The sequence below is a fragment of the Thunnus thynnus genome, chromosome 20 (genome assembly GCF_963924715.1).
Source record: "Thunnus thynnus chromosome 20, fThuThy2.1, whole genome shotgun sequence".
NCBI classification, from domain to species: domain Eukaryota; kingdom Metazoa; phylum Chordata; class Actinopteri; order Scombriformes; family Scombridae; genus Thunnus; species Thunnus thynnus.
The window spans coordinates 13,588,812-13,612,925 of record NC_089536.1 but is presented as its reverse complement, the minus strand read 5'-3'; the positions used below and the strand labels follow the sequence as shown (position 1 = coordinate 13,612,925).

Here is a 24,114-nt window from a genome sequence, read left to right as displayed (position 1 = left end):
GGTCATTCTGTCTCTCATGTCATTTATGTGTCCTCGTTTGTTTTGATTTATATTTATTGCTGCATGTGGGAATTGACAAACTCATATTTCTGTTTCTCTGACGTCCTTCAGTATCTTGTGGTATGCACATGTTAAAAAAAACAACAAAACAAAACAAAAAGACCTTATATAAACAAGCACAATTTAATAATAATATTGAGTCTGGAGAAGTCTGGTGATATTGTACATTTTTCTTGTCTACAAATCCCATGAAAAGACCAAAACCAACGATGAATTGATCCTTCTAATAGGTATTATCTGTGCATATAAAGCCTGATACAGTTTATCCCACTGTGCCACAGACCAGCAGAATATTGTTGTCCAGAAACAATTAAAAAACACATTGATGAACCGCACTGCTGCACTGGGTGACATGTTCCTTCATTATAATAAACATGGGCACTGTAGTTTATTTGAATTCAGTCAGCCAGGGCCGGCTCTAACTATGTCGGTGTCCTAGGCGCAATTTTAAAATGAAGCCCCAAAAGATTTAGATCGAAGCCCCCCAAAAAATGCAAGATATGAATTTGCACTAAAAATCAATTGCCACAATGGTTCCTCCAGCTCAGACAAAGTCCTCCCAGTCCTCCAGACAAAAAAGGCAAGTGGGGGTCAAGGTGCCATTCGATGTGTTTGGTGGCATTGCCTGAGGTAGTACATGACGTTTGTGGCTGTTGTGCGAAAACTGACTGAACAGTAAAGCTTTGGAAAATGAAATCAGATGAAAATCCATGCAAGTTAATGGTTGCAAAAGGCAGACAAAACATTAAGAAGGGAGAACTTGTAGACTATGTATTTCCAAAAAACCCACTTCCCAATCATTTGCCACCCTCTCCCTCATTTGGTGCCCTAGGCGACTGCCTATGTGGCCTATGCCATGGGCCGGCCCTGCAGTCAGCAGATGTCCTGCTGCTGTAAATACTCTGTAGCACATCATATCTGGATAGCTTGGGGCTGACTGTCTCAGACAGAGAGCATTGAGAGACAAGAGACAAAAATGAGACAAAATATTGCCAGCTTTAACCTCTAAGTGTATTGCACCATAAAATGTGTACTGTCCTCTATCACCTCAGTCGTTGGAGACTTTTTGTTCTGCGTGTTTTACGCGTTGACAAAGGAACCAATAAACTGGGTGTTTGATTTCCTTTCAGTTACACTATTTTTTGGGATACAGCACCTTTTTGACTTGTCATAATCACTAATTAAAACACCTGTCTGTTCAGTTTTCTTTTTGGCTTTCCTAGCTGGTGCAGTGGTTTACATTTGATTGAGGCTGCAAAGCTCATTATACCTCACGATATAGAAAGTGTTGGGTGAAAAAAACAACATATGCCTGAGGCAGTTGTAGAGTTTAAAGGTGTCACACAATCACTTTTCTTGACATACAGTTCATAGTGCTCCTAGTGAAGGCAATTTTTACTTATATTATCCAATATCACAGGTTTGCCCAAGGGAGCTTTAAAGACCAAAAAATGTCCAAAACACAGCTTCAGTTGTAAACATGAGGCTAATGTGCCGCCTCTGGTAAAAAGAATGAGACAAATGAGAGGTATTTATCGCATGCTGTGGACAGGAAGTCTGTTATCTGAGGCCAGCTCACATGTAACCTGGTATTGTGACAAATCTATGAAGCAGCGAGCTCATTAGCAAAGATTTTGATCATGTTTTACATAGCAGAACTGCATTCTTTCAGTATATTAATGTGTTAATTATGCTAAATGAGCTGATTCTCAAAGGCTGGAAATATGTAACAGGAAATGGCAGCCGCACAGATCTTTGTAGGAAACCTACCTTTCAACACACACACACATACAAAGCAGACTAAATAAAAATGTTTTATTAAGTTTTCCCTAGCTCTATGGCATCTTAAAGTATTAACAAGGTACCCCTGAAGACAAAAGCATGCCAAGATGTGCCTGAAAAGGTGGCAGAGTGAGAAGAAATCAAGTGAGAACTGGAAAACAAAATCTGGGACTTAATGGCCAACAGCAATCGCTCAAGCTCATTACTGCTCATTTAAAACATGCCAGAGGGATAACAGAGCTAAGAAAACACACTCGCAAAACTTTTGCAGTTCATTTGAAATAAATAACGTGGGAATAAAACATTACAGAAACATATTCTTATTGCTTTTGATACAGTTAAAGTGTCACAGGTTCACACCATCTATAACAACCCCTTTGCAAGGCACTTGGGCCAAGTGAAACCGAATAAAAAAAAACAGGACAATTACGTTATGAGACATGACAGCAATGATAATCAAAATACTCTCAGGCCCATTTCTGACAACAACTCATAACTTTGAAAACCAATCAAGGAAAATGACTTCCACATTATCACACAATAATACACAAGAAAACAGACAACATATTACAGCAACTCATTATCAGAGCATCTCTTTTACATTATGTTCCCTTTGTGGAGTTGAAGATGAAGTCTATAAATGCTTGATAGAGAGACTTTAATAACGGGAAACATTAAAGACTTTGTCTTTTTAATACAGTAACACACAGTGTGCGGAGCGAGCAGCAGTCAGTCGGTGTCATCAGTTCAGTCATCAGGGCAAGAGGTTGCTTCACCCTTATTGAAAACAGGCACTTTATTCATTATTTAGATAACAGCCATATTTTATGGTTCAAAAGGGCTCATTGTATCATGTAATCATAATCAAAAGTGTAATCAGTCATACAGAGACTGTGAACTTTGTAAACAACTTAAGACTGCTTGGTCTGTGGTAACACATACTGTATGTAGATAAATATTTATGTAAGCTTGATTAGTGCACCTGAAGGCACCGCTGAAGCTGCGTATAAACTAAACAACCCCACACATATACATGGACATATATTATTCAAAAAAACAGTGAAGATGTGAATGAAATACTCTGATGTATATATAAATATATTAATGATAACAAAAATGTGAGTATCTGCATAGACCATGGTATAAGGACTCAAGTTTCATGTAATTTCCTCACTTTCTACTTATCCCTGGACTGAGATTAAAGATAAAGTTTGAGACGGATTTTCAATATCATATGTTTGAGAAACTGGCAGTAACTCGATATTAGCATTCATAAGCAATGCTTGTGCAAGCAGAAGCAGAATAAAATGTACTTTCTTTAAGTCATATCAGCATCATTAAACTTCCCCCTTTTTTAAAAAAAATTCCTACTATGTAATTACTCCTGGGATTAAAGGAAATTTAATTTAGGTGAAAAATAGTTTCAAACATAAACAGAAGGCTTCTGCTAATTTTTAAAAAGCAGAAATCTTTCAATAATTATTTGTTGTTGGAAAAAAAACTATAGTGTAAATAGTCTTTGAAATTCACATCCATCTGGTGGTTCAGGTGAAAATGTGAAGCTAATCAGAGGCTTCGGTTTTTATATATTTATATATTTGAAAGTATTTGAAATCGTCCACAACATCATTAAATGACAGAAAATCTGCTTGTTCCTCTTTTCATCACTGACACCATCATCACCACCTGCCAATTAGATTACCATAATTTCTTAGATCCTCATTAAGTCTACAGAGTTGTTTTCATTTTTAGTTTGTAATCAAAGTTTTTTTTTTATGAGGTTTTTCATAAAACACACAGTTAGTCAGTGCAGTACATCCTTATAACATTTTTTTTGCATAAATACACTGTTATATAGATACATTTTTGCAGTTGTGTTTGCAGTGTGCCAGGGGATGTTGCTGTTTGCATTCTTACTAATAACTGTCACACTAGGTCAATGACATTGCAGCTCTGATGTGCACTTTTTTTCGTAGAGCGCCTTTTGAAATGAAATTCCCCTGAAAATCAGGTTTGTAAGAATTGCATTTTTGTCAAAAGTGACAGCTCCGTCAGAAACAATCTATGTTTTCTTCTTCCAGAGCTGTGCACATGACAGGAGTTGGAATTAGCTGAGCCTGAAGTAAAACCGATGTGTCAGAGCTGAAGAAAGTGTTGATTTCTGTGACTCTTGTGACTAATACAGAGAAGGGGGTTTTTTTAGAAGGCGTGAGACAACGCTACAGCGACCTCTTTCTCTCTGGGACTGGTACTTATTTGAAGAGGCTGGCTGAAGGAGGCCGCTTTCATCATACAGGCTTTCCCTGCTTCCATACAGTAGTACACCCACACGCTCAAAGTGAGGCACGGGAGGTTGTTTGAGTCCTTTATAGCTGCAGGGAGTTTGGTTGAGATGCGGAGCGGCTTCGACACATCCACGATGTCACCAGTAACTACCTGACTGTCTAGCAGCCACTCGTTACCTGTGGAAAAACAGGAAGCAGAGTTGTGTAGTGTTAACAAGGTCAAAAGGGACAAAATCTAGTCTGATATGATCTGACTAACAAAGCTAAGCTAAAAAAAAAGCTCTTGCAGTCTGGTGATTCACAAAAAGCACCAGTCACAACATGCCATATTCTGATTCAGAGTCTGTATGATAATGTCTGTCTGATATCTACATTTACTGTCGAGCGTGGCATGGTGCACCCAGTGGACTAGATTGTTACACATCATAGCTAAATGGAGTCCTCTAAAATATCCCAAACCCAAATAACCTCATTGAATCAGATAAAGTGAGGTGAGGACATGAATTTCTCTGAATCACTGAGGATATTTTTAGAAACAAATACACGTCTTAAGAGATGGGAGCGGTGAAAGATAAATGAAAGTCGAAAAAGAAAAGGCTGGAACTTCAGCTGTGAGAAAATATTAAACCAGCGAGACCGTCAGTTCCATGCCAGCGGTGATTAATGAAGCCGATGCCTAACATGAGGTCCCAGGGAAGCCATTTCTAAAAAGCCACTAAAAACAATTTAAATCTGGCATGCACTTCTAACTTGATCCATTAAAATTCCTGCCTCTACGCTGATCTGATCAGCTTAAGTCTAGACTGGGTTTAATCGGACAGTGGTGGATCACGTAACATAGCCTGGTAGCTAATTATGTGAACCAAGGCATGTCCTCTTATCAAAATGTTCTAAAAATAGCTCACTGATATCGCTGACTGCATGCTGCATCGCTCAGAATGATGGAAACACTTTTGCTCCAAACCTAATGAACAGACCATCAACCGTCACTGGCAAATCATCTCCAATCTCTTCACACTCCACCTTAGGGACAGACTACTGTGATACTGTGTAACACTGAATGAAGCTTTCTGCATTGTAAAGAAATCTGGTATTAAATACAGGCCATATATTACCGAACTGGTGCCTTTAAAAGGGTCCCTGACTGAGTATAAGTATTCCTACATCCCTCAGCTGAGAACTATAAATCCCAAGCGTGGGCCCGCAGAGAGAGAATGTGCAACAACATGATGGTTAAGCATCATTCACTTCCATCACAAACCAAAATATAGCATGGTAGGAGAGGTTGAGAGGTTTGCATTTGTAACAGGGTCATTATGAATGTAGAGAACATTCTGGCTACCTTGATGGGTGAAAGATAACTTCTGCAAAGCTTGCCATTGATTTAAGAAAAAAAAAAAACTTATCAACAGCTGGTATATCCTAAATATGATTTTCATGATATCATGCTTTGCTCAGCATGAAGGCACTATTATACTGCAACCCAAGTACAGTACACTTTTATCATCATATTTTATATATGTGTCATTGGTTATTGCTGCTCCACAGTTATAATCAGTATTGCTTCATTGTCTTTTATTGCTTGGTGTTGCTTGTATAGCTACATGTACTAAAAAGTGGATATTGTTGCTGTATTGTAGTAATGTCTTGCTGTTTCCTGTTGCTCTGCATGGCTTGTGTGTGTGCGTTAGAATGCTTATTTTGTTGCTATTGCTGTCTTTATGGTGTGTTGTTGTCATCTGTCCGTAATTTCAAACCATCATTTCAATGGTTTCAGGACATCTCGCTAAAGGCCTGAAAATGAGTCAGAAATTTTGAATAATGTACGTTGTCCTTGTAAATAGATTCATGACATGAAACAGTCGAATGGCATCCTCCTGCACGTCTTCAGAACACTGGAATTTAAGGGACTGCGTCCGACAATTTCTGTAACTTTCAGAAACTGACAATCTGATATGCAGACGCTCACTTCACGCAGCGACCAGCTGGATGTGTGCAGGTGACAAAGTAAGCCGAGTTTGAAGATTTCTCTTAAACTCTCATTTCTTACACAACTATTTCTGTCACTTTTAATGTTTACAGCCAAGTTCAGCACTATGAACGCTTTCCAGTAAAGATTTCCTGAACGTATACACCGTTATCCTCGCATTTAAACGATTATCGCCTTGCACCTCTCTGAGACAGACTGCTTTTCACCCCGTCCTCAGGTGTGGCCATTTGGAATGGCTATAAACACTTAAGCCTTCTGATGTGGTCAGACATCACGTTGTTCAAACTAGCTCTTTCCCAGCAGACCCCTGTCTTGAGTTTTGGCAGCTGGAAACAGAACACATGCACTTTCACTAAAGCAGCCAACTCCTGAAGCGTGGAAATAGGATTTGTTTGTTTTCACTGTAACTTCCTACCTGTCCTCTCACTTAAATCCCTCTGCTTCTCCAAAGTTCACCTCGGGAAGGAAATCAACATTTTCCAGCTGATATTTGTCAAGTTATGATGTAATGAGCACACGATCTTTTGAGAAAATTATTACCCGATATTCTTTCAACATGCCTTTCATGGGTATGAAGTCAAATTAGTGCTTACAGGATAAATCTGCATAAAATATTTTTGTAACAATGATTGAACTTTCTCTCACCCTCAGCTGAGAGAGCCCAGCAGCTTGGGGCCTCATCAGTGAGTTTGGTTCCTTCTGGAAGCGACAGCGTGAGTGACATGGCCAGAGTCTGGCCTGCAGACACTGCCACTGGTGGCATTTCTTTCCTGGCAGCCGATTTAGGCAACGTGGGGGCTTTGGCAGGACCTGAAGGCTTTGTGGGTACTGAGTCTGTGCAGTCCGTGGAAATGGGGAACTGGAGAGAAGAGAGATTTGGGAGTCTGGATTAAAGAGCAGTAAGGAGTGAAGGGGAAGCTACTGTTGCTTAAAATGTCTTTTCCTTGTATCCTTTCATCCATTTCTAGTACAAAAGCTTTTATAATAGACTAATTAAAGGTACATGTACAAAATGTAAAGTGCTTTCTCAAGGTTGGAAGTGGAGCGTTTCTCACTCTCACTGTCTCTCACACACACACACACACACACACACACACACACACACACACACACACACACACACACACACAGGTCTGACCAGTGAGACAGTCTTGGAGCCCAGGTCGAGCACTTTAACTCGGTGGTTGTTGGTATCAGCCACATAGAGGAGCTTTCCGCCGGCACCGACACAGATTCCTCCAGGTTCATTGAAGCAGGATTTGTTGAATTCAGGGCCCAGAGTATCAGCAGCCTCTCCTGTCCCTGCCAGTGTGTTACACTGCTTTGTCTTTGGATCCACCACCTTGATCTGAACACAATCAAACAATACAAAAAACAAAGCAAAACAAAAAAAATCAGAAAAATCATAAACTGCTGTACTCCTGTTAGATCCTTCTCCTATTAGATCAAAAGGAGATAAAAGCTTTGTGTATCCACTCATCAATCTAAAGGAACCCATTATGACGACAAAGGCATCACTACAGCTTTGAACCACAGCCTTGTGACATGCAACCATTACCTTGTGGTTGTACGAGTCGGCCACATAGAGCAGGCTTTGTTCGGGAGCCCAGGCAACACCGAGAGGATGCTGTAGCTTGGCATCCACCCCCTTCCCGTCCACGTCCCCGAAAGCAAAGAGGTTCTGGTTCAAAAAAAAAAGACAAAATGTTCAGAGCAGATCAATTGGAGATATAAAAAGGCCAAAACTGTAACTTGTGACCCTTTTGTTTAAGGTCCCATCCAACCACCTCTAACAACACTGAAACCATGTTCATTTTTTGGACTGAGAAGAAAAGAGGCTCTTTATCCATCAAGTTAGATGACTTTCTTCTGAAAACAGTAACTGATGCGGTTCACACATATTGTAAAGGACCAGTTTCCATCAGCGGAAAACTTGAAATAAAAACATGAAAGCAATATTGGGGTTCATTATTTTAGGCGTTTCTGAATAATTCATACGAGAACCAGAACACAAGAATTAATATTCCACGTTTGTATGAAACACCAGAAATATGACAATGTCTTTAATGCGCATCAGTCACTGAATCACAGAGCAGCTGTGGCAAAAATAGCTGGATGACTCATTCTCAAGAAGTTTTTATGAAAAGTATAATATCATTAATGATAAATGTCAATGAAATATTACATAGTGGAACACATTCTAATTATGTGAGACAAATTTTTCAAAACTTTTAAAAACAACAACTCTAAATGTTTTTTTCCAAAAGTGACAAAAGCAAATTTAGTGAATAGATTTAAAAATTATTTTTAGAGCTACAAATTGATTTAGGCCAACATGGACTGAAATGGATACCAATTTGTGAGAAATAAATAGCTTTTAACTCTGTATCATTCAGCTAAATAGACAACAACAACAAAAAAAAAACCAGACAAGATAACAATCTTATAAACAGTCTCATGATTCTCTATGGCTCAATAACTCACCACAGCTGCAGAGTTCACTTGACAACAGCAGCTGAAAGTGAATCCCTGAGGGTTTACTTGTGCTCAAATGTTCACCTTCACTGCAGGAGTACGACCCCGAGTCTCTGATTGTGACGCATTTATTAGCAGAAATGCTTAAACTGTCAAGGCAGAAGAATGTATTTGGTGGGAGTCCTGAAACATATCACACACTGCCTCTACAAAGATACCTACTGTTCCTGACCTGTTGCCTTTCAGTTTCTCAATTGGTTAAAATATGTATTTTAAAGGCTTTATCGCAAAAAAAACCTGATTTTTTTGCGATAAAGATTTGTCAGCCATGCTAGCAGCACTGTGAGTACAGTGGTGCTATAAGCTAAATGCTAACATTAACATGCTAACAATGACAATGCGTAAATGCTGATGTTTAGCGGGTATATTGTTTACCATGTTCACCATCTTAGCCTAGCATGTTAAGAGTGCTCATATTTGCTAATTGGCACCAAACACAACGTCCAGCTGAGGTTGATGGGAATGTCATTAGTTTTGCATGTATTTGGTCATAAAGCCAAATATTGGACAAATTAAAATTTGGACCTGATGATGGCAACAGATTAGAAGTCAGGGGATCACTAACATTATTGCAATTCATTCTGACGGGGCATTAATGTCTGTCTACAAAATGTCATGACAGTCCGTTCAAAAGTTGTTGAGACGTTTCACTGAAAACCACAAATTTGAATCTGCTGATGGCGCTAGAGGTAAAGTCAGGGGTTCACCTTAAGACCATAGGATTAATTGTCTGGGAACCATAAATGTCTGTACAAAATTTGTGCTAATCCATCCAGTAGATGTTGAGATATTTCAGTGGATAAGTGAAAATTTGATCTGCTGGTGGCACTAGATGAAAAATCAGGAGATCACCGAAGTCTGTACCAAATTTCATCACAATCCATCCAATAGTTGTCAAGACATTTCACTAAAAACCAGAAATGCTAACTCCATGGTGGCACTAGAGGAAAACTAGTAGGGTTGACTCTCTTGGGACCATGAATGTCTGAACCAAATTTCATAGCAATCCATCCACAGTAATTGTTGAGATATTTCAATCAGGACCAAAGTGATGGACCATCCAACCAACATACAATCTGACAGTCACTGTAATGTGGACAGAGCTTAACTGTCTTTACAAGTACAAATGATTCCTGGTCTTTGCAAATTACCTTCCAGCAGTTTATAATTAATGAAATTTTATACTCTTCTCAAGCATTTCAGACAACTGGAAATCAATAGAGAGGTTGTAATGAATAGAGGACTTTACATTATGATTTCAGAGGGAAGATTATTTTAAAAAAATAAAAAAAGACTCAGTATGAGACCAATATTCAAGGAGGTGGAAATTGTTACAGCAATGGCCAGATGCAACATATGCAGATGCAAATGTAGTGCTAGTTACAGTGTAAACATATGAACACCACCTCAGACCCGCATTTAGTTGTAACAGCTTTAATCCTATTAGGGGTTTTATGATTCATTGTCATTAAATAAGTTCTAGGTCTATAGACATTAAACTATATATTAATGATTTTTGCTGGCTCACGGCCATGTTGCATAAACTGTATATGACTCTCCATTTAATTACTCTCCATTCTCATGGGTGACTATGAGCTTTGGAGCTCTTGGGACTTTCCAAAAATACACTAGTGTGGTAGGGAAATAACTACAGCAGAAAGGCTTTGAGGACATGAAAGAGCTACCAAAATTGTTTTTCGGGCTCAGCAACAAACAAGAGACACTGTGTTTATTTATGGCTTTTTTTAAATCAATATTTTCTATCTATAGAAACACAGCCCCGAAAACCTTGTGATTTCCCAAGAGTTATCCAAAGTTTTGCGCAACATTTTTCTTCATAATTGTCCAAGTGATTTCCATGGCTGGAAATGTGGTAGATTAATGTCCAGGTTTTTATAGCATGTGTTTGCTGTTGATGAATGGTGGCAGAGCCTGGTACAGAACAGATTGTCATTGAAGATAATGCATAAGGAATTTTGGGAATGGACTGCATGAACAAATCTCCCTTTTGATTTTCTCTACCTTCTCTCCAAGCTGCTGTTCAGTGCATTGTTTGTTTTTTTACCTTTAGGGAAGTTTCACTGAGAAGAAGCTTCTCTTTTGCAGGAACACATTCACACCTGGAAGCTGCCCGGTACAAGTTGGGCTTAAGGGGCTTTGCTCAAGGGCACCTCAGTGGTGGTGCTTTGTTCACTTTTCCCAACCAGACTTTGATCATGTCTTTAATATTATTAGATAAGGAATTCTTCTTCTACAGTAACACTAAAAATGACAGTAAAAACAAAATTAATCTTACAAAAATTGCCCTCAACTGCTAGGCCTGAGAGAATTTGTGGGCCTTAAATCAACCAATGAGGGAAACTTAAGTATAGCCACGAGTGATTCGCTTTTACTATTACTTTCTTCTTCTTGTAAATGTTATAAACCACTTCATCATCATGATGTAAAGAAATAAACTAAAATGAATCTGTTAGAAGAGATAAAAAAGCAGTAAATTATTTCTGAAAAATTAGTAATTCCAGTTATAAATTCATCCACCATCCATCCATCAACTGTTGTACACCCACCAGTGGGTCCCTCTCTCCCCCGACCAGCAGCTTGACGGCTCCGTCCTTCAGTGCCAGCATGCGGATGGTGCTGCTTTCACTGTCGGCCACATACAGGCAGCTCCAGGGCTCCTCCGGGGCCAAGGCCAGGCCTGAAGGCTGAGCGAAGCCTGCTTTGTGTGGGTAGGCATTGTTTCGGTTCTCCTCATTGCCGCTCCCTGCCCATCGAATGCACGTCCCAGCCTTGGACTCGCTGTTTCCATGGCAAAATAGAAAATATGACACGGAAATGCATTGCTCAATATGTGAAGATAAACTAAAATAGTAAATATGTTTGTTATCTTAGTTAGATAATCACGATGGAGTTCCCCGCGATTGGAAATCTGTATTTGTGGTTAACGTCGACATATTGCTGCACCGTCTCTTTTGGGGAATTCCTGTGATATTTCATATTTCTGATATATGCTCTTTGCTATATAAATAACATTAAGACCATGTGCTTATATTCTTAGAGAAGAGTTATTAGTGGCTTTGAAGTTTGGCAAGTGGCCATGTTGGTGTACCAGTCTCTCACCTTCCTTTGGGCAATTTCCCATCTGCTAGGAACAAACCCCAGATCTGGTGGGTCCCTGCCATGGCTATCCACAGCACGTTCTCTTCAACACCACCTACACATGCAAATGCAACACACACACACACACACACACGAAAAACATGCTTTGAGTTTAGAACCAGGAAACTTGTGTCACTTTTGGCTGCCTACCAGTCACCCTCAATATCATCCAGAAGTTTTGTTAATATTTATCCTGAAGGGGAAAAAAGCAATTTCAGTTGCTTGGAAAGTTTACTCAGCACTGAAAAAATAAATTATGATATTTTTATAACAGCAAAATGAATATAATCATTATTTTTATATTATAACAAGTAGATATCTGTTTAGATCTGAAAGCATGTCACTTTGCATTGATTGTTTGGTGAAAGCAAAGTGGTTTTTATGAGTGAGAAATGCTGCTATGCCGCTGGTTTAAGTGAAGGCAGCCTGTCTGACAAAGGCCATGTGCCACTTCAGATGCACCCGGCAGAGACGAGCCTGTCATCATGATGCATACGCAACCCTTACAGACGTACAGTATCTCAGTTGTATTTTTAATGCGGCGCAGAGCTCAGCACTTCTTGATCACATCTGGTGGACTGTCAGGAACGTTTGACAACTCCAGCACCTGACTCAGTGCATCAGTGTCACCTGTAATACTTTACAGTTCAAAAGGTGCAGGGTCTTCTTGATTTGGACAGTTAAATTATTCATGCACCATGGTGAATAAAACATGAATATGCAATGAGTGTTTGGATGTACTCTCAGAGGACAATGTTAGTGGAGTTAAAGGTCTGATAGCACATCCTAAGACCATGTGGTGATGTTTCAAAGCAGCAGGTTGTGTCATCCATTAATTTGTGCAGAATCTCTGACGAAGATTGATTACCTCTAGCTTCCAGGCTGGGTGCAATGGCCAAATAATGGCATTAACGGCCCACAAAATGTGTATAATCTATACTTTAAATTCACTATGATTGACTACGACCCGTTCTGAAATGTAAACCAGCTGCTGATGAGTACAGTACTGGCTGTAGGGAGAGTGAACAATGTTGTAAAGGTGCAAACTTTCATCTTTTCAGTCCAACACATGCTGAAGTTTTACTAAATCTATACCTGTTGGGTCTTACAAGCCTAATAGTAAACAACTAACAGCAAAAGAGATGACAAAGAAAAACAGATGACCATGACATAATAGTTTAAATTAAGTCTTTGTTTACAATCTTTTATCATTCTGAAATTCAAAAATTAAGGTTGAACATTAATAAAGTCATGAATCTGTAAAATTGCATCTTCAAACAAATACATAATTCAATGATAAGGGCTTGTATTACTCTTCTGAAGCGCGAAACGCAAAGAAATACATAGAAAGTTCAAGGCCAAAAACACAATTAAGCTGGTATATTACATCATTAACTTGCATTAAACTTGTATTTTTATATACTATCATCCCTAACTGGAGAGTAAAAAAATTAACAAGAACAAACAAGACCTGTTAAAGACTGTCTGTGAGTGTGCTCAACCACAAAATCCTCCTTATTGTCTGAGCTCTGCATGTGATGCACCTTAATGTACGATAACAAATCTTTCCCGACTAAAACGTCCACAGATAACAAGGCCATACAGTAATATCGGGTGATAAAACGTCTGAAAGATTTAAAAGATGAGTTTAAAAAAGCTTTCTACTTTGATAAAAAAAAAGGCACCGTGAGGCACAGAAAGATTAATAATAGAAGAACTCTGAACGCCTGTGGCTAAATAATAAAGTAAATCGTCACGATGGATTGAGCTTTGACTTTTAAGTGGAGATTACTTTGTGAGAATATAAAAGACCTTGTCAGGAAGTTTGACTTGCTTAGTTTTCACTTATTATTGTTGTTTTTTATCCTCAAACTGCTTCAGTAGAATGAAAATGATCACACTAGAGTTCACACCCCAGTCTTTTCAGAGAAGAAGAGGACTGAGGTAAAAAAAACCAGTAATTTCTTGTTGTGCAGTTCAATCTGACTGAACTCTGACCTGCAAAACAGCGAGACTATGCCTGAGAGAAGGATGGGACTGACCTCTCTCTCGGGAATTATTCATTGTTTGTATTCTCATTTTAATAGCTGCAATGTGGAAAGAATACAAAACTGCAGATTAGCAGGGATTCTGCCAGCAAGGACAGTGATGTTAAATACAATAAAGTGATGTAAATGTCGACCTTCAAATCCCTGTCGGACCACGCCGCAAGACTCACCAGCAGAGCCAAGTGTCACATCCCAAGGAGAGCTGATTGGCTGTTGAGGTCCCATGGCGCCACCTTCTTTGTCCGTTCCTTGAGCACCTACTCCGGCGAGAGTGCTGACTCGTCCCTCTGACAGGTCAATCTGACAAATAGACCCAAACATACAGGTGAGAATGTAAAGACAGACACAGAGAGATGAAGTTTAACTACAAAAATGTGTTCATTTTAAAAGAGACAGTGTACTACCTTTCGGATCAGATGGTTTTCTGTGTCAGCCACGTACACCGTGTCCCCTTTAATGGCCACTCCCTGAGGGGAGTTAAAGGAAGCTTCGGACAGGTCGCCATCTCGTCTCCCACTTTTAGGCCCTGTGAAAGCAGTGAGACTCCCATTAATATTATAAAGGTACAGCACGCATCACAATATATAACTTGTAGGTCGTATTAACTCCAGAAATTCATCTTTTTTTTCATAAGTAAATGCATCGAAGCTTATTGGTCGGCTGGTTTTTAAAGACGTTAACATGACAAATAAATTGACTATGATTCTAGTAGATCATCAAGTCTACTGAGCTGTCAGTTTGGAGCTTTGCAGGGAAATATGTGTACATCCATATTCAGAATGTTCAGATATTTATCAATGATTTTGTGAAGCATATCCAAAATACTGACACTAAGCACTTGTGGTAAATTGCCTAATGAAGTTAATTTTTGAAATTGAAAAGTTACTAAGGCAGTTGTAACTGTACATCTCATACTCTATTTTAAAAAGTATTTATCCTTCATTCAAAAAAAGCAAAAAAAAGATGTAACGGATGATTTTATGATTACTAATACCATGGCTACATACAGGCTTACAGCTGGTGCACTTTCATTTCTGTAAGTGGATTGATTATTTAATTGTATGACAGTAGACTATGTCATCTTATGATCTTATACTGTGTGCTGGATATCAGACATTTGATCTGTTCCAGGAGTTAAATGCTGCTCACTGTTTGTCAATACAGACAGAAAAAATAATCAATTTCTTATAAAAAAAAATGCCATTTTAAGATCTGCTTGATGTTTTGAAATTCTTAAACAAACATAAATATTTTAATTACTTATATAGTATGTGTGCCATGGGATGAGGTCAACCTACAAAAATAAAACAAATCCTGCTCCCCCCCCCCCCCCCTCATTTTGTCCACACTTAGGTCAGTGCCAGTTCCCACTGTGTACAAATCCCTGCTGCTGCCAACCTCTCTGTTGGTCTGGGGACAGCATAGACTACCATGTGGCTCCTCTGAGGGTTTTTGAGGCATGCAACTTATCTAAAAATATCAATATTTTTTAAATATTGAAAGATTCTCACAGATTATTACACCAAAGAAAAACATTTTTTTTATTTGATCCATAATCCATTTAAATTAGCACATATTATAACACAAAATACAGTGCCGTTCCCTTGAGAAAGTGTGTCCAAATGTTTGACTGGTACTGTATGTCCTTTTTTTTAAATGTCACAGAGTAGAAGTGAGGTTGGCACACAAAAATATAATAAAAAAATCACTTTAACCTAAACTATGTATTCCTCTTCTTACCTCCTACGACGTGTAACAGCTGCCCAGTAGAGGACACCACCAGGATTCGGTGATGCCCAGTATCAGCTATGACCAGTCTCTTGTTACTGTTATCTGCAGCCACCTTCCCGGGGAAGGACAGGATGCTGGGTGGCAGGGAGTCTCGGTACAGCTTGATGCCTACTGTGTGTGTCTTCATCAGGCCCTGCTCCCCGTAGTGACGGAGGGCGCAGTCAGTGAAAAGTATCAGCCTGTCACGGTGGCCTTCGCCCACCAGGGAGAACAGCAGGTTTCCATGTGGGCCCAGAAAGACGAGCGTGGGCCAGCAGGACACCTCCAGTTCATGCCAGAGACGCGCCTCGCTGTCGTTCACCACCGGGTGGCAGATGTCATAGCGAAGCACGGCGCTGCGAACGTTGTCAAGGACCTGTGAAGAGTTGGTGACAAATATAGACCAGTGAGTAATGATGTGACTGGCTTTTTTATTTGTATTTTTCCTGATGAAGGCGGTTTGCGATACCATAAATGCATCTGAGTTAAATGAACAGCGTATGAAAGAATTATGAAAATCCGTCATAAAATTAGGGAAATCACTTCCTTCTCTAATGCAAATACTATTTGTGGACATGAAAAACTCTGACCCAAAGATAGAGCTGCACAGAATATAATCTGCAATCATTTAACCGAGACACAAAGGCTTATGTAACTAATGAGCCAAGAATTTTCCAAATGACCTCTATTTTACAGCAGATAACCTGATCTTAGCTGGAAATGTGCCCAAACACCATAAAAAAAAAAATAAATCAGTCAACAAGTATGGGACATAACTTTGCATATCAAGCATGCTTTCCCCCCCAAAGACAGCAATAGGAGAATGGAAATTAGTCTGCCATGGCGTATTAAGCCACACTGGCTTCATAAACAATGAAACAGAAAGGAGAGAAAAGGGAGACTGACAGTATTATGAGGGTTTTCTAAAGATCGGAGCACAGGTTTTAAACTGATAACAAAAATCATTTTAGACATAACAAATATTATCTGAGCTGCCAAAAATCAGATTGTCACGCTGGTGTTCTGGTGTAACGTTACAGATTAGTGCTTTGGCTCTTTGACTTCTCACTTTGGGCAAGAGAGTGGTTCATATTGACAAAAGACTGCATCGTAATCAATATGTAACAGCGTTGGCTCTATGGAAATTCGACAGTGATGTGATGTGATGATGACTGCACCGAATGATGATGAAAACACTTACCTTTTCATTGGGGAATTTCGCAGAATGCACACCAATAATAACCAGTCCGTCTGAGAGAGAGAGATTCAAAACATAGAGAGTCAAAGAAATATATTAAAATCCATTTTCAGGGCATGTTTTTGCTTTTTGAGCTTTGTTTCCTCAAATAAGAAGAAAAAAACGCCTGTTAGTTTGTTACTATGATGACTGAATTATATTTCTGCTTTAGTATTTATTGCTATTTATTCCACTAACCCATAAGTGAGCGTGTGATAGTAATTAAAAGACACAAATGGCTTAAACTCATGTCCATCAATGTGATCTCATGAACATCCCCTTTTAAGTCTTTTCTCCAAACCACTGTATCAACAAGTTGCATAATCTCAAATCAATAACGAGTTCACAAACATTACACACACTAACACGGATGTCGGAGAGGATTTGGTAAAAGAAGCAGAAGGGAAACAAATGTGATTTTCAACTGAAAACCTTCTTGCTTTGGTATCAGGTCTGTGACTCACAAGCATAATACAACATGAAGTTTAGTGATGTTCTCAGAAATGTTTTAGTGCCTCAGTCATGTCTTAGTAGTCATCAAAGAGAGTACATGAGCATCCCTAACACTACACTTATTGTGCAGACAATGAGAGCAGTTGGTTATAATTTGTAATTTTCAACAAGGTTATGCAACTGGATGGCCTAAAAACTGTGGAAAATACACGTTGTTGATCCGCATGCTCTGCTGAACAGACCCTTTTGTGGTGCTAAGCAGCCTAACATAGCAGATATCTTGATAAGTTTCCATCCTGTTTCCCTAGTCAGTGTTTCCAGTACGGGACTCTCTATTGAAACACAGTCACTTTTGTACTCATGTGATTTCTTGCATGAAAAGCTCGACAATACTGTAAGTAAACAAAGCCAGATGGAGTGACAGGAATGTCAAAACTACCTCGTTATTCTAAGAATACTTCATTCACATGGAATCCAGCGTGACAGTTGATAAAGGGATTTCCAAGGCATATTATCATCAATATGTTACATTTTTAAATATTTTTAACCTCCGTTTAGATTAAATTATGTGTAGTTGTTAACCCTTTAACACCAGCCCACCCATATAGACCCAAGGTCAAAAACCTAGTATATGGAATATGAAATTGTGGCCAGTTTGTTACAGGGATAGTCAGTTGTAGTGTCTAAAATGTGAATTCCTGGATAGTAAATGTTCATCTGCAATTTTCTGAAGTGGTCCCAGTAATTTTTGCTGGTAAAGTGCACTGAAGTATCATATCACATGACATGGTTAAGCAACGTTTGAGTCAAAAAAAAAAAAAAAAAAGGTTATAAATGCAGTTGCAAGAACAATACTTTCCACTCAAATCTTGGGATGTTTGTAATTATAACTATTCTAATTATCTGAATTATCTGTTAACCCCCCCCCCCCGCTCTTTCATCTGTTTCACTCTGCGGATGTCTCTCGTTTTTCACTCTGCACTGAGTGTTTTGTCAAGGTGATTGTTATTTGGCGTGCTTTAACTGCGCATGCACCTTTTTTCTGCCTCTTTCCCGGTCGATGATCACGGAGGCTGCGGTGGAAATTGTAAATAAAAGTCTTGACAGCATTTTGGGTGCAAATTTAAGAGGCTCATCTCTGCCCAGTTACCACGGTTACGGTCAAATCAAGCGCACCTGCAGAGCAGCTGCCCCGCACTAACCTGATATAACAGCTACATGAGTTGCATGTTTTACCTGCGAGATTTGTGTTTCAATGCTGTTGTTCATCGTTTGTGATGTGAAAACGTCAAAGAAATAAAAAGCTTGCGTCCTAGTATTAGTTCAGTAATACAATCTAAACACACCGCTGAGCGTCCTGCCGGCTGCTGACAGCGCTGCCGACCGGAGAGTCAATCACTCTGGAACGGTAGAGGAGGAGATGGTAGAAATGCTTGTATGTGACAACGTTGACCAAAAACACATGATTTTTTATCTGTTACATGTTCATATTCAGGTAACTTTTCACAGTACAAGCAGTTCATGAATGTTCTACATAGTATTAGAAGCCTGTAGGTGCACACTGGTTAAAATAAAAGCTAAAATACAATAAAAATATGCAATTACAAAGAAATGAGGCACAGTCTGAAACTGCAGTATATTAACTGAGTAAAACTAACAGAACAGAAGCCATCGTTGGTTGTGAAAAACAACTTTAAGCATGTTAATTTGCATAATTAAGATGCATACATTAACTAGCTCTTTTTCACACAAAAACAGACAAAGTGTCAAAATTTTAATTTCGATCACAGACCACTTCAGATGACATTAAAGCAGACAAAACTCTTTTTGTCCTCCATAAACGTACTCAATTGGACACTTCCGTCACTGAGTCAGCCTCAACAGAAGTAAAAACACACAATTCCAAGCCTTCAAACTCAACACAATCTGCAGCGGATTTCGTCACCCGTGGTCTCTGCCAAGCAGTACCAGCACAGATTGCAGTGACGATAGGTGGGTGGGGGTAGAGGGAGGGTGGGGGGTTGGGGGTGTACTGTGGGAGTGACTGGACAGGGTGGCTCCCACACCTCACTGACCAGAGCAGCAAACAGAATGTACCCATAGCACTGCCAAAGATAAGGCCAGTACGATAAATGTGCGGTAGAACTGCAGCGTGTGTGTTCTGTGCACTCGTGGTGCCCAGCGGCCTGTCTGGCTCACAACTGAATTTCAAGCAGCACAGCTTCCTCTGATGATCCCTTGAAGGACCAGCAGGATGCCAGAGTCGGTCGGATGTGATTATGCTCTACATGGAGAGGCTATATAAAGGGCAATACAGTGAACTACGACAGGGTACAATTATGGGCCCCATACTCAATGACACTGCAGCTTGGACATATTTTTAGTTACTGTCTCTTCACAGCCGAGATAAGGGCCGTCATGTACTTAGAACACAACAACTTGATGTACTACAGCTTCTCTGGCCCAGTGAACTTACACATGTTTCTGTGACGCAGCGTGATACGCAATAAGGCGCCGATGGACTTTTGTTCCCTTAGTAAGGCCTGCCAGGCTGCTGCCTTCTTGAAGGCCTGATGTACCTGAATTCTACAGATGTAGGAATACATGAAGAAATTCAGCACAAGCACTAATATCAGCTTTTTGTCCATAATCCAACTACTCTACATAGAAAACAAATGAAAAATATCTTGCAAAGTTTAGATTTTTTTGTTGTTTTTCATTGGCCTCCAACTAATTATAGCAAAGAACTGGACAGAAACCAGTCCTTGTTTTCCTTGAAGTCAGATACTTGGTGTCAATCACTACTATCTATGTAATAAACACTGAATGGTTTCTATAGTGAGCAGTAAACTGAGAACTCAGGCACAAACCATCATCATTAGGTGTAAGAAGTGTACATACAATGGACGCTACATTTTTTTTTTTTTTCTTCCATTGTTGAAATTTTTGCGGGCACTATAAAGTCGATACATAAAAAGTCAGGCATAAATATGAGAGCAGTAAATATAGTGCACTATATAGCAAATAAGGATTGATTATAAACACAACCTGCCAGCTTTACTCTACTTCATTTCAATTTGTCACAGCCTCTTGTAGATACAGCCAATCCACTGACAGGCAGGGTGTATTTGATAAGAAGGTCCAAGCCTGAAAATTTACACTTGACAATTTCATTTTACTGTGATTTTTTTTCCAGCTATCTGGTGAAATTATTTTACAGTAAAAAATGACCATGTGAGAAATATTTACAACCCAAGAAACAAACATGAGGTTCTCCAGTTTTCCTTTCTGCCACATAGCTCAGACCAATCTGATAGTTGTGTTTTCCCAGGTGCTTTGTAACAACATAACACAAATCAAGTTATTCCATATTATCGTAATGCTTTGCTTTTGCTTAAATTGGATAGTTGGGTGATGGGAAATGGGTTTTGACAGTTTTTTCCCTATCTGATGAAGGTTTATTGCTCTGTAAAATCAATAATTTCCTCACATACTGCAGGCATTTCTTCATGTAGATTAAATTATCTATATGAGATTCTCAGACTTGCATTGCTACCCTCTGCTTCCATTTAATCTCTCAACCACTTTAAGACCAACACACACACACACACACACACACACACACATACTGACTGTTCTTTTACAAGCAAATGTAAATCCATACCTTTGACAGAGTGTTTCTTCTCAAGCTGGTGCAGGTCAGGCAGGATGTGCATGCAGTTGATGCAGCAGTAAGTAAAGAAGTCCAGTAGCACCACTTTACCAGCCAGCTCCTTGTTCAAAGACAGAGGCCCCTCCGTGTTCAGCCATTCCAAGCCTGAAGCAAATCACAGAGTGGAAAATGATGCTGTCATCTTATTAATTATGTTTAGTCATAGTGTAGGCAAACGCTTTATAGTGCTCATCACTGTCCTACAGGAGGGTGATGGTAGTAGTCACAAAAATACCTAAAGGGTATTTCTATCTGTCCTGACGCTGCATTTATGTCATACGGTGAAAAAGTTGGAAAACTTGATGGATCAAATCAATGATTTGGAAACGCTCACAACTTCAGAAGTGTTATGAAGCTATTAAATGCCATAAATGAATTTCTGAAGATCTAGATCGTGGCTGATGAGTTTTTCCACGATTACCGCACAAGCACTCTAGATTGTGTCTGATAATGTTTGTCACATCGTCAATATTTTACAGCACACTGAGCACCAAAATCTAGCATGTAGTGCTTAGTATAATACCCTCCCCTCCACATCAACATCTCTTACATGACATTCTTGTTATTAATTGTGAATATTTCTACTGACTCTTTGTTTTACTTGTGCTGCTGCAGCGCTTGGCAACGTCCCCCTCTTATTCTAGCTGGAAGAACGATGCATGCACACACAAAGTAGGAGAAAGAAGAAATACTAATACTGCTGATTTCAAAGTTTCAAGATTTCATCTGTATAAAAGAATGTTAACAAAAAGGTGCATCTACTATGTGAAGTTGTTTTACTCAAGTTTCATGCGTAAATAAGGTAATGCTCACCCAAATCAACTCACAACCCGTTTCTTATTAGTGTGGCCTCAAACTAGACTGGTATGCTGTTTTTCGACCACGTGTCAAATGTCAAAAGACATACTGTGATCAAGGTAAGACACCTTTTTGCTGTTGTGCTCCCCTTTGTTAGATAGACTAGATAACCTAATGTTGAGCCAGTGATCATCATGAAATTATACACCCCAAATCAGCTCCATAAATAGAAAAACATACATTTTAAACCTGTGTCTGCTATACAGTAGGGTTCATGGGGGGGTTGAGGGCCCGGTTGTTGTCCCCATACAGGCCTGTTTATTCTGCTGTTTGATGTTCTACTGTAGATCACCATCTACTGGTGTGATGGGATATTGCCTACATGTTGCACCTTATGGAAATTTCCACCTGTTGATATCGACCGAGGGCCCCTTCAACAAACTATTACTTCTATTTGACACCAGAATCTTTTGTTTACCTTTATTTTGTCTTACTGGCAACAGCATTAGCAACAGATTTTATTTCTCTGTTATTGGCCAATACTATCCATTTTATGGTGTAATTAAAGCAGCTGTGAAAGACAGCTGTTAGTGTTGTTATTCTTATAATGTTGCTGGTGTTGCTTTAAGAATAGGATGAACAAACTAGAGCAAAGCAATGATTAGTCAACTAGTTACCAACTATTTTGATAATCGATAAATCATTTTAAGTTAGTTTCTCTGATTCCAGCCTCTCAAATGTGAATATTTTCCAGTTTATTTAGTCTTCTATGACAGTAAACTGAATGTATTTGGGTCGTGGACAAAACAAGACATTTTAAGATGTCACCTCTGGCTCTGGGAAACAGTGATCGATATTTTTCACCATTTTCTGACATTTTATGGACCAAAGAACTAATTGATTAATTGATTAATTGATAAATTAATCAACAAATTAATCATTAATGAAAATAATTGTTAGTTGCAGCCCTGTAAAATTCCCTTTGTGTTTCCTTGGACAGTGTTTCCCTGTTGAATTTCAAACTAATTTTGCATATATCACCTTGTTTTATAAGAGGTATTATGGTGTTAGTCGGTGCAGTATCACCCATTAATTAAGGAGAAAAACATATTTGCTTTCCCGTTGATGCCATACTCATAATTACAAAAGAACAACTAGGGCACTGATGAAAGTATAACTTGGACAGAGGAAACTGACAAAACTGTCAAAGTTGTTACAATAATGCAACAAAATACACCACGGGAGGCACTGTTCCTTATTAAAGTCCTCTTCCACTCAAAAATATGTTTCAGTTGGATGTTTGAACTTCTATGTGCAGAGGGACGTATGTGCAGAGTTTGACACTAGAAGGCTGTTTTCACATTTCATCTGCTGAAAGTGGAAAAGTGTCTCTGTGCTCACTGAAAATCTTATTTTAAGGGGTGGGCCTACAAGTATGATCTGTGACATCACAACTAGTTGTGACAACAATCCTGGTCCAGCATGCAACTTATAAAAGTGTGATGTGGAAATTTAAAGCCTCCAGTGCACAAACACTGAGAAGGGACTTTACAGTGAAGTACGAGACATCTTGTGTCCAGCAGGAAAACTTATGAAAATTTTGCATATTCATAGATTCTTGAATTTTTAATGAGGGAGGAGGAGTAGATGTCATTTTAAGGATTTTAATGTGGTAATAACATTTTTTTTCTGGAAAAACCACATTAAACACACATTATTGCTCCAAGCAGAGTATTTTTGTATGTTTTAATGCTTTTAATACGGTCCGAAATAAGTATTTGTTGTAACTTCTCTGATTGTGTCATCAGCTGTTCTGAGAGTGTTGATAAATTGTGGTTAGCATGCATGTAATACTGTGAGAAACACATATAGCTAGATAACGCTAAAAGTAATTAAATGTTAAAAGAGCACAAAAAAGAAAAAAAGAGCACAAGTGTTCATTAACTACCCCAGAATGTCCAGTACTAATAATGTATGGACGTGTTTGGTCCAGTTGAGACATGCAGAGTTGGCAAACTGAACTCCGGATATAGTGCTAAGTTATGATGGTCTAACCTGTCTGGAAATCGGGTATCTTCAGATCCTGTCTCTCGTCTAGTTTTCTCAAGTACTGGTAGACAAGATTTTCTTTCTCTTGCTGTGTTGTGGCGTCATCTAGGGCGCAATCCAGCTGACTTTGGATAGGAAACAGGGTGGAGAGGCTGCACTTAGACGCCATGTTTCTAACAACAACCAGGGTTGTGTCTCAATGGTAACCCTAGATTTGCGAAAGATCTCGCGAGAGT

General features: G+C 39.1%; 1 protein-coding gene across 1 annotated transcript; it reads right to left on the bottom strand.

Annotated features, from left to right (window-relative positions):
• Positions 1–1,861: 1,861 nt before the first annotated feature.
• On the bottom strand, positions 1,862–24,087 carry nhlrc2 (NHL repeat containing 2). Its single transcript, XM_067575665.1, has 12 exons — positions 23,885–24,087; positions 20,984–21,136; positions 16,831–16,880; positions 15,600–16,005; positions 14,264–14,385; positions 14,030–14,159; positions 11,773–11,866; positions 11,220–11,451; positions 7,676–7,798; positions 7,256–7,465; positions 6,763–6,976; positions 1,862–4,304 (listed from the first exon to the last, which is right to left on the bottom strand). Exons 1-12 carry the CDS (start codon positions 24,045–24,047, stop codon positions 4,042–4,044), a joined length of 2,160 nt encoding a protein of 719 aa, XP_067431766.1. The 5' UTR covers positions 24,048–24,087; the 3' UTR covers positions 1,862–4,041.
• Positions 24,088–24,114: the final 27 nt, after the last annotated feature.

Bases quoted from the DNA above. Each gene is read 5' to 3' on its own strand.
- nhlrc2 (XM_067575665.1), bottom strand. From the start codon at position 24,047: ATGGCGTCTAAGTGCAGCCTCTCCACCCTGTTTCCTATCCAAAGTCAG. The intron at 14,160-14,263 runs GTAGTACACTGT...TCTATTTGTCAG, and splicing joins AAAACCATCTGATCCGAAAG to ATTGACCTGTCAGAGGGACG. The intron at 11,452-11,772 runs GTGAGAGACTGG...CCATGGAAACAG, and splicing joins GGGAAATTGCCCAAAGGAAG to CGAGTCCAAGGCTGGGACGT.